General features: G+C 37.3%; 1 protein-coding gene across 1 annotated transcript; it reads right to left on the reverse strand.

Moving 5' to 3' along the window:
• Window positions 1-292: 292 nt before the first annotated feature.
• TCTN2 (tectonic family member 2) lies at window positions 293-11,446 on the reverse strand. Its single transcript, XM_085321041.1, has 18 exons — window positions 11,314-11,446; window positions 10,739-10,852; window positions 10,346-10,419; window positions 9,414-9,609; window positions 9,076-9,176; window positions 8,602-8,798; window positions 8,265-8,388; window positions 7,499-7,634; window positions 6,744-6,809; window positions 5,763-5,891; window positions 5,403-5,480; window positions 5,034-5,114; window positions 4,070-4,181; window positions 3,582-3,685; window positions 3,026-3,182; window positions 2,237-2,359; window positions 1,638-1,726; window positions 293-802 (listed from the first exon to the last, which is right to left on the reverse strand). The coding sequence occupies exons 1-18, from the start codon at window positions 11,390-11,392 to the stop codon at window positions 687-689; spliced, it is 2,076 nt and encodes a 691-aa protein (XP_085177167.1). The 5' UTR covers window positions 11,393-11,446; the 3' UTR covers window positions 293-686.
• Between the last annotated feature and the right edge of the window lie 6 nt (window positions 11,447-11,452).

Here is an 11,452-nt window from a genome sequence, read left to right on the forward strand (position 1 = left end):
GGGGGGGGGGGGTTCAGATTCAGCACTGACCACATGGAAGCCTGTCACGCGAAAGGATTTAGAAGAGAAAGTAAGTTATGAAACGATGAGATCTAAACTACAGGAAAATCCCCCAAAAGCAGAACACGAGAATATTAGATCAAAAAAGAAAATAAGGAGTAAATCTTCTATGTTACGTAGCCCAGAGCATATACAGGTTGCCAAAGCAGAGTTAACTGGAAAAGACAGTGATGCATCAATAAATATCTCACGCATTATTACTGTTAAAGAAGGGTGAATCATTCCAAAAACAGGCATGAGTTGGCAGGTTTTATATGGAAACTGTCATTTTCATATGCAGTAAAAGAAAAAGGTAACAAGGCTGACAGGACAAAGGTCCTTCTAATTAGGTATTCCTCGCGTTATTACCTTCTAAGAGTAGGCCAACCCAAGTGCCAAGTCACGCAGGCTTCGCCCTGTTAAGTCAAATCTGCATTATGGCTGCTCCATATACAGACTTTAAAATCAATTTTTTTACTTTTTATTTAAAATAATACAACCATTTTCTGTACACAGAATATTCATTTTGTATATTTTTAAATGTTTATATAAAATGTCTATAAAATCCAGGAATATTCATCCACAAATTTTACCTCAAAATTACTTACTAAAATATTAACAGAACAGTCCTCTTTACATCAGCATTTTTAAACCAAACTATTATTCCATACTTTTTGAAACCAAGGATTACTCATAATTGCTGCAAGTAAGAAGAGAAATGCCAGTGCCAGGCCCTTAGCAAGACTTTGGGAATATGGTTCTCCTGGGGAAGAAAAAAAAGAAAATAAAAAAAAAAAATAAGTATATGAAAGCTAAATTTTAATTTTAGACAACCTAAAAGATATAGGTAACAATTAAGTATGTATATAGCCTGAATAATGTAACAAACAAGGAAGATACTTTATAAAAAGTTCATACTTTGTAGAACTTTAGTCCCCAAAGTTATGCAGATGATAAACATGGATAGAAGCAGTTGCCTCTGTCTATGTTTATAGCTCTCAGCATAGAGCAAGTGCCTTAATGCCCTTTTGAAATGATGGATATTTAATCTATACAACCTCCCATGAAACATGATCCATTGGTTTTACACAGAGGAAATTTAAAAGTTAATTGACATATCCGTATGGCAAATTTTCATGAGAACTCATGTGGGTTGACTGAAGAACACATACAGGGTAAGTAAAAAGCAAAGTCTCCCACTACCCTCTATGGGCAGTGACATTCACTGACACAATGCTGCAATTACAGAAGGAAATGGAAACAGAACAGTATCATAAAGGAATATATTCTCCTTTTCTTTAGGAAGTACCTTCCCTCTAGAAGGGATTGAATAAAAATCTCTCTGTGCCAATCAGATATTCACAAAACTTCAAGCTAATCAACAAAGCATTCCTAGTAATTATTTTTCCATCAGTCTACTAAAAAAATAGCATATTATAATGAAAAATTTTAAACAGGTTTTTTGGACCACAATTGCTAAAAGAGAAATTTCAATTCCCTATTCCAAAGCATTCTTTCAAACTATATTCCATAAATTCAAAAATGCTTCAAAGAAATACAGTCAGTACACTGCATTCCACATTGCTGCTTATTTTTACCTGTGTAAAACCGTGTCAATGGATACAAAAGTTGTGGCCAGCAAACGTCATTTCGATCACAGTCAAATTCTGTATAATTAATCTGAAATCTGAAAAACAGGAGAGGGGTTAAAACTATTTATTAACTCCAGTACAACCAGATCATCAGCACGAGGGAAGACAAACACCATGAAAAGGTGGCCAGGTTACAAAAATCAAGCAACCACAATCTCCCGGCTATTCTGACATTTTTCTCTGAAACTAGAGGAACTTCCACTCTGCTCCATTTCCATCATTTTCAGCCAGATGTTTCTTTCTGGGGATGAACAAATTTTCAGACAATGAATATTTTGGGGGCCTCACACAGCACCCCTTATCCACTCAAATAAACAGCACAAAAGCTTTTCTGCCAAAAAAACAAATGACAAATTTCCAGGATAATTTACAAGCTGTCATGGACTCCATGCTCTTGGGAGAGGCGGTCTCTAACAGAAGAACTGTTACTCAAGAAATTCTGGAACGAGGCCTTCTTGCCTCCACAAACCAAATCTGCTCTTTGATTAGAGCTATTCACATTACATCTGCTTGACATAAAGTATCAACTTACTTACAATAATTACCTTGTCAATGGAATGGGTGGCTGAGCTGGCACTTTAATAAACTGAACAGAAGCAGTGATGGGAAGAAAGTTCACATTTTCACAGGTAAGCCCACATTGGAATTGCCATATGACTGTTGAGTAACTGTAAGAATGTACATAACTATTACTAGAGGGCTATTGAGCCTAAACGTAACCTCAAGGGGACAAAACAGACACAGAATTTAGGAGAAGGTTGATGATGTCTGAGTTTACATCATATATAAGACAGAACACATAAAGGCTGGAAGTCAGGTATTTAGAATAGAATCCCACAGATTTGACTGGGATTGACTGGGGAAAAAAAAAAAAAAAAAGTGGTGTTTGCAATATGAAACCTCCCTGTTTCAGGAAAGAATAAAACATTTACCACAGCACTAAAAAAGCAGCCCTGCACTGTGGTAAGACAGAACACAAGACTACCATGGGACAAAAAGTTAAAAGATACTTCTGATGAAATGCCCTGCATATGCCAATTACCAGCAGCATCAAAGCCTTTTTTAAAAAAAAATGCTTTATTGAAATAGCAAGACCATCTGTTGGTCATCAGTAATACACTTTTAATCTCAAGTTCAGAAGGAGATAGGCAAACGTACATTTCAACCTCTGGTTGTATTCAAAGAAATTTGGGTTACAAATATAAATAAAAGGTATATAAAAATTAGAAATAACATTTTTGTTTGTAAAAGTTAATCTGCATCTGTTATATAAGCAAGTTTCAAAATGAAACATTTATTCATCAAATATAGCTGTAAACATAACTTTGTTATACCTGATTTGCATAGCAAGTATCTCTTGCTGGGGAATCCCTTGAACTGCACCCACATCAGCAATGATTATTCGAATATTTAGATTTGCAGGAATATCTGAGCAAATGCCTTTCAAGTTTCCAGCACTCATATTAGTATCAGAATTATATTTATCTAGGCCTGTGGAGCAAAACAGAGGTATTCTATGGGGAAAAGATACTCAATATGTCACAGTCCAGTGAAATATTGATAGATGTTGTAAGAGAACACAGCAAAAATGTTTTCTCTGTATAAAATATCCATAAAGGAAAACAATACCTTTGCAATAGAGAACTAAAATACCAAATAACACGTATACAAACTAACAGTGAAATACACCTTACTGTAGTATCTGTACACATAGCAATATATACCCATGGATGTGTACACATATGGATGTATGGATCCATACACACAAATCAGTATCTTTAAGTATTTGAAATTAAACTTTTGGTTTTATGTTAAGATGCTCTAATCATACTATAATAGAGGCATATTTTAATGATTTAGACTACAAATAACAAAGCAAATCTCACTTACGTATTATTTCCACCCAGTCATTTAGATCACTGTAATTCGAGTTGCCCCTCTTTCCAATGTGAGTAGCTTGTATTAATGAATTCAATTTCTCAGTTACATTTTCTCTGCAAAATGAGAATGTTAGAACACAAAAATAAACCTGCAATCTCTACCACTCTGGGTTGCAGTACTATTATATTTTAAGGTCAGTATCCTGTCAAAGGTGTTGTTATAACTCAGCAAATATAAAATTTAACTACTGAGCTGCTTAGCTCAATAGCAAAACATTCCACTCCGACATAATCTATACTCCAATACAAGGAGATTGTGTGAAACCACTACTACAATTAAAAAAGGGGGAAAAAAAAAGGACAGTGTCAACCACAGAAAGCTGAAATGCATATAAGAATATCTGAAAACAATGTAACAGTGCTGATAGTAGCAACTTGTAGAGGATCATTTAATGAGCAGGAGGGACAAAGAATAACAATTCAATATATGTAGCTCACCTTAAAAGGCTGCAATCTTCATTAATATCGACTTCTAGCATGCATCCAGAGAATGAATCTAATCCAAATAAAACTGGTGTATAAGTTGCCGATGTACATAAACCTCTGCCAGCTACGAATTTAAAACACTTATTTGAGATTTCTTGTATCAACCTTTTTATCTCCAGCTTTCAATTTTGTGCAAAAAGACCAAATATTAAAATGCTAAGCAGTACACTAAGCAGTACAGTTCAAATATAGGTACAAGTCCACTGAACTTAAATTTCCAAGAAAGTTCAAATTCATAAGCCCATGAATCTAATCAACCTAACTATTAACTGACCATTTCAGATTTTGATATTGTATGTGCTTTAAGATCTCCAGAGGTAAATTACCACAGTGAGAGACCATTCATTATGTTCTATCACAAGGCTGTTAATTTCAATTAATATTACTAACCTCAGTAAAATAGCTAAGCTAGTCTTAGAGAGGTGAGCTAAATCACACTGCAACTCAAAGCTTTCCAGCTACTGCAATTTTTTCCACTTGACATCACAATTCTCTCCTGTTCCCAGCTTGGAAAGCTGTTGCCCAAAGCCAGTGTGTTTATTTAACACAAACAGGTGAATTAATCCAATGTTCTGGTATCTGTAAGAGCAAAGACAGCCTAATGAAATTAAAATAAAAGTCAAGAGAACTGAGTTGTATTACAAGCTCTGCCTCTGATTCACAACCTAAGTCCCTTGACATCTTCCCTATCCAAGATTCTCAACTTCAGAGCAGAGATAATACCTATTTTCTTTTGCCATGTGTTTGGATATTTAAAATACTTTGTATTCATTCACGGAGGTACATCTGGCTTACTAACTGAAACTCGAATACAAAAAATAGTCTAGAAATGCAAGAGAGATTTTCAAGTAAGTATATATAAGAAAAAGAACATTTTAGCATAAACTACTGTTGAAGTCATGTCAGAAGTCATTACCTGGCTGCCAAAGTTTTAGGCTGGCAAAAGTATCAGAAGCATTCAAATTTGCAGCTCTCACTGGTTTTCCAATTTGATAACCTGAACACAGAAAGCATAAACATAATTTTTAATAATAAATATGTCATCAGTCTCAAAGTTAACAAGCAGGTGTTTTCATTACAGCAGGAATACCTTCACTTTAAATAATCAGTACCTGCACAACAAAAGCCTAAGAACCAATCATCACTATTAAAATCAGCAGTTCACTAAGACAGGAAAGTCAGGGCTAGCAACATAAAGAAGTATGAAAGAGATATAAAACAAATATCAATGCAATAGGATTTTTTTTTCTTTTCACTTTTTAGAAGCAAAATAAAATATTAATACCTGGATTCCCCGACAGTTCTGTTTCATTAATACTATTTAAGCTTACAAATTTGACTGTGAATCTCTGTGTCAGTATTTCTGGTAAAAGAAAAAAAGATCACCTAAATCAGTAAATTAGCAAAAAAGATGCTGTTTAACTGTATACAGGATACAAATTTCCAGTCTCTATTAGTAACAGAAGCTAAATAATATAAATTAATGGAAAACTACCCCATAAATTTACTTTCCAGAGTCCCCAAAAAAAATCTATTTTAAGGAATACTGCTGAATAAGATACTCTATCACAGAATTTCCAAGATGAAGAGAGAGAGAGAGAAAAAAAAAGTAAATAAAAAATCTGTAGTAGAAATGTCATGATACCTCCATCACATAAGCTTCCAAGGAAGGCTGTGACATTTATTTCCTTTATGTTCTCGCCTTTACAAATGAACTTATAATGTTCTGCAAAAGTCACATTTTTACATAGAACCTCAGTGGTAGGAGGGCTTTCTGGTAGGAAATAAAAGAGAAGGCCACAATAAAAAGCATTGCGAAATAGAAAGCTATGTTACTAAAACTGAAGAATAACAAGTTTTTTAAAATCTAATAAAATTCTGGAAGTGATAACATTCACCTTTTTGAGAGCTTTTAATATTTAGGACTCATTATATTAGGACAGTGTACTCTACTTATAGTGCAATCCTCTAGTTTACCAATATTTTAACATCAGTGGCTCCAGGACATTCTGTAGTTAAACCTCACCTGAGGAATCCAGCACTGGGCTTTGTTTCACTGGTTGATGCTGCTCTCCAGGCTAGGACTCCCCTACTTTCATATAACCACTCTCAGGGAGCCATCACTGCCCCAGAAAAACACAGTAGCTTGGATTCCACACCTCCCCTGAACTGCATTACCCTCTCATCGCCTGGAATCGTCGTTCTACATCAAAGAACTGCTTCACTGGCTGAAAAAGGCCCTTTAAATAGGCAAGAGAGCTTCCAAAACACAGACGTATACACCCGCTTACAGATGGTCTGCCCATTCCACTGATAGGTTCATCCCGGATATTTTTTAAAGCATTCTTTAAATGTCAGTTTATTATTATTGTTAATATTTTCTTCTCAAAAATTACTTCTAATGCAAGCTAAGGGACCTGATTTCTTAACCATCTTTAATTGAAGTCAGGCTGAACTAGGTATTTCTTGCTTTGCAGCAGGCCAGACAGTTTATTTGTTGAGCATCAGCTAACATACAAGATTCCCCCTAAGAACTACAGCACGTAAAATCTTAGGCATCAAAATCATCTATTTCTTGCATTTTTCAGGATAGGTAAGAACATGCTTATCAATGGAAGACACTTACCACTTTTAGTGATGAACTTGTCTATGTCAGTGATGGTATCGTAAATCACATTTTGTTGGATAAAGTCTGAGAACAAAAAACAACAAATGCAGCAGCAATCCTGACTAACAAGAGACAGACATCCCATTTCCATATCCAAGGTCCAATCCTTGTTGTTATGAAAATGGATTAGAAAATGACTTAGACAATGAATTTTGGTAAGAGACCAAACAGTTGATGCATTATGAAAGTATAGTTAATTATTATCTGGATATAGCTGGGTCTTCCAGATACAAAGGTAGTACAGTTGAACAAAATTAGTCAACTTAAACAGGCAGTCTTCATGCTGGTGACTACATTATCTCAAACTCAGAAATGGCGCTTTGTAAGTACATGATTTTGTAATGCAGAAAATAACCTCTTCTCACTAACTTTAAAATGATGATACTTCATGCTCTTGACAGAAAAAGAGCACTGCAAACTGCAACAGTTCGAAAATAGGGGAAGAGATGCTCTATTCTGTCACCTGTAGCTATACTCAGTACAAGTGACCAGAAAAAGACAGAGGAAACAAAAGTTTCTCGCATATTAAATCCTGAGTAACAGCAGTTGGAAGCATTAGAGCGGGCTGTTGGAATCAGGACTAGAACATTTCCAAATGCTGAACTACAGCCATCAGATAACATTATGTAGCTGCCACATCAACAGCCTTCTGGTTTGTTTCTATCAGTCCTGTGAAATACTGACACATTTCTGTTAGGGCTTATGCAACATACCTCCAGTACCACTGTTTATCCTCACATCATGCGGCAGTCCTTCCCCATAAGAGGCTAAGTGAGCAAGGCACCTGACATCGAAGTTCTGGAAGTACGCTACAGGGGCATTTCCAACACATTGTCCAGCCATGGACTGCTGCAGGTAGTTCAACAGAAATAAATGTGACGCGCTAGCTCTCTGGTTCTCACTTTAAGACCCTTTGTCAATGAAATCCTGAGACCATATACTACAGTCATATATGACACTGACAAAAGGAGCAATCTGTTATTATCAAAATACTTCTGTTATGTCCATCTGCAGTAAAAGGGAAATTCAGATTTAAAAAGCACTGCTTTCAAAATAATTGCAGTATACAGTATGGCTTTAGCCTCATTTGTCCAACTAACTGTAACCAATGACCTTCTAAAATGCAAAAGAAAATTGAAGGAGTACAGCCAGAGGACTGCGGGTCAAAGAAAAAGCAGACTACAGTGCTTATCAGTGCAGCAGACAAAACAAAACAAGCCATAAACTATTAATTGGGGTGCCAAGCTTGCTTTAATCTCTTGAAATAATTAAAACTCCTACCTTCTGCGGCAAAGGAACAGGAAGATAACGAAGGAAAATATTTATTTTTAATAATGGTTTCATGCAAGATGAGTAATATATTCTACCAATTCAAAATGATATGCTGCAAAATTCGGTTACAAAGACAAAGAATACAAGAAATGGAGAATGTCCCATCAACCACAAGGAACCAAAAGCTCCTAAACATGAAGTGATTACCTGGGGGATGGTAAAATAGTCATTTTCTTCTGTCATAATTGGATCTCCTTGTTTGTAGCCAGTAAAAAGCCTTCCAGAAGGCATTTGCAAAGAGATCTTAAATGAAGGCTGTCTGGGTGTAGAACTGCAGAATGTTTAAAAATAAAACAATACTTTACTTCCTACATCACACAAATAATTACAAATTTCAAGTCTCATTTCCTTATACAATATCACTCTATGTGTATTTAAAGGTCACATATTAAAGCTCTGACTTCAAAATAACTCGTTATAAGTAACAGTTTCATTAGCATAGCCACTACACATGTTCAGAAAATGTATTTTTTTCAAGACTTACACAGAGCCATGATAAAAGTAACCAAGAAATGGTGTATTGTCAAGAGAAGACTGTACACAAAGGAAAGGAAACCAATCTGGAGTATTTTCCATTGACCTAGCAGAGCACAGCTGATCAAAAGGTGGGTTTACATCCCCACCAAACACTCCAGTGAAACACGATTCAGAGAATAATTGCTTCAAGTCTGGCGTACATTCCTAAAATGGAAAAGAAAGGTAACTCTTTAACACAGTTATTGCATTATCATAACCACTACAGCCACAGTTACAGGTAGTCAAACCAATTTTACAGACAGAGATTGTAATCCCTATTAGGAACACTGGGAAAGTCAGAAAAACGCTCCTTCAAATCTGAAATATTCAGTACCTCTTCTCTTCCTTCCCCTCCCCGCCTCACCCTTCTCTTTCTCCCGATAATAGAGGGAGCCTAGAAATTGTGAAAACATTTCCTCAAAATTTAATATGAAATTAGTACCAGATCACAGCAACAACGAACATCACAAGCTCCTGCTGTCAAATCACAAGGACAAGAGCCTAAGGGCTGAAATGCCTGGTTAGGGATGATAGTTGCATTTTCTATAAAAGAATTACAAAAAAGAACAGAAAAATCAAATCACTCACATTGGAATCCCAGTAAACAGACTGTGTGCATTACAGTTTATTCTTACCGTGTACATACTTTTTACAAATTCTGCTACTGACTATTCAGTATCCATCATTGCTGCCCAAATTCCAATTTTTAACTTTTCATATGTAGAGAGAAACAAAACAGTTGGTGTACAATTTTTTCCTTTAACACATATAACTACTTACCTGACACATTTCCTACAAAGGAAGAGTTGGCATATATTTCAGCTTGAATCAGGAGATGTGCCAACATCACTGAACCACGGCAAGCTAAAATCTGAAGTGTTTCAACCACGCAGAGAGGTTTTGTGCAGCAGTCAGTAGCATTGGGCAAACACAACTGCAGGTTTCTAGACAAGCTTATGGTCACTTTGGATGTATTCTGAAAGATGTTAGATAAAGTTTTACAACTTTGACAGCTTGTATTAAATTACACTTGCTTATACCACACAGGCTTCTGAAGGAGAAGTTTCAGTACCACTGCGTAGTGCAAGTGTTACAATGCAGTATATATAAAATACGGTATTTGTTGACATTGGAATGAAAAAGTTCTGCAGTGAGATAGGTAAATAAAGCAAGAATATGAATTTATACACAACTTTTTAAGGCATACACACAGATCATGTTACCTCAGAAACCACATGCATAATACTAAAGAAAAGAACATACATAAAAACAAAAATTCACTTCTTTTGTATAATACCTTCAGCTGAAGACTGGAATGACTACAGAGTTGATAAAAGCCTCAGGGACTTCTGTGTAATATAATTACCATTCTAATACATATACAATTCTAATACATATACACTTTCCAGAGCTCACACCGTACAAACAAGACTATTGCTTTTATATTTCTTTTAGCTCTTTCTGACAGATCTGAAACGCTCTGAGATATACAGCCTCCTCTGGAGAGGAAGGTAGCAAGCAGTGTCAAAGCTGCACCTCAACAAACTCCAGCACAGGCATCCACAAAAACGAAGGTGTCAAGGAAAAAAGGCATAGGCAAGACACTGAAACTGGGTGCCTAATACATTACCATTTTGTTAGCATTGCATTAGCCCTTAATATATGAGGGTTCAACTCTTCCCATGTTAGGGAAGAATCTGTATTTTACATACCACACCAGCAGTTACGTTCAAATTCCAGTCACCAGCTCTTCTACTTCCACTGCAGTTTGAACGTTGCAGTTTTCCTACAGCAAAAGAAAATAAAAACGGGTTCACTGTCATTGAGGAGGGAATGAATGGCAAGTAGAAAGTTTAAACTCCACTTCTGGCTTCAATTCGGCAGAGCCTTATGCCGCTCAACACCCCGCTGGAGTCACCAAAGGACAGAGGGCTTCATCTGCAGACATCCTTTCGAGTTCCTCTTCAGTAATGAACGAAGCACAGCACAAACGCACCACTAAACGTACTACTGTTCCTCTAGTTGTCTTTGTGAGGGAAAAAATATTGAGAATTCAAACACACTTATTTATGTGCTATTTGAAAAAAAATAAAAAGCATTCTTACCTGTCTCTTCATCTATAGTGCTCAAAATTAAAGAAAAATTAACCTCTGAAGAATTTCCAAGAAAAAGTGCATTGACCCTAGGACCAGACATATGGATAAAGGAAGGCTGAAAGACTAAAAAAGGAAAGAAACAAGCCTTAATACACAGAATAACCGAAAAAGGCAACATCACTATGACACTCGTGCTAGACTCCTTTCCTCGAGTTCGCTTAGATTCGACCATACCTTCCCACCCTTTAAAACGCAACAAAGGGCACAAGAGCACCTTGTGGCTGTGGGCTAAGGGGTTGTATTCACAACTCCCGCCGCGCCGGGGCAGCGGGCTCACCCCCACGTGCAACTTCACATTTTGGCGAGATGCTCAGTGAACACGTGGCAGCACAACACAAAATATAGAATTTCTAGAATTTCTAGAATTTGTAAACAGAATAAGCTCCACGCGGATGCCACGCAGGGCGGGCGACGACACGCCTGGCTTTTCAGCAGGCTCCAGCTGAAGCTTTTGCGGTTACCCAGGGAGGGAAGCCTGCAAGGGGCCCGCCACCGCCGCCCCCTGGGCCGCCCCCACCACGCACCGGGCCCCCGAGCCCGCCGCCCGGGGCACGGAGCCGCCGGCAGCAGCAGCACCAGCGCCCCGAGGAGGGCGGCCACCATGGCGCCCTAGGCAAGGCCGCGCCGCCGGCGGGACGCGCGCCCGGCCGCCATTTTGCGCCA

Source organism: Rhea americana, unplaced genomic scaffold (assembly GCF_003343005.1).
Source record: "Rhea americana isolate MKP2758 unplaced genomic scaffold, rheAme1 scaffold_68, whole genome shotgun sequence".
Taxonomy (NCBI): Eukaryota; Metazoa; Chordata; class Aves; order Rheiformes; family Rheidae; genus Rhea; species Rhea americana.

Coding starts and splice junctions, on each gene's coding strand:
- TCTN2 (XM_085321041.1), bottom strand. CDS start 11,392: ATGGTGGCCGCCCTCCTCGGGGCGCTGGTGCTGCTGCTGCCGGCGGCT. Junction 8,389..8,601: donor TACTTTTATCATGGCTCTGT/GTAAGTCTTGAA, acceptor AACATTCTGCAG/TTCTACACCCAGACAGCCTT. Junction 803..1,637: donor ATTGACACGGTTTTACACAG/GTAAAAATAAGC, acceptor TTTCTTCCCCAG/GAGAACCATATTCCCAAAGT.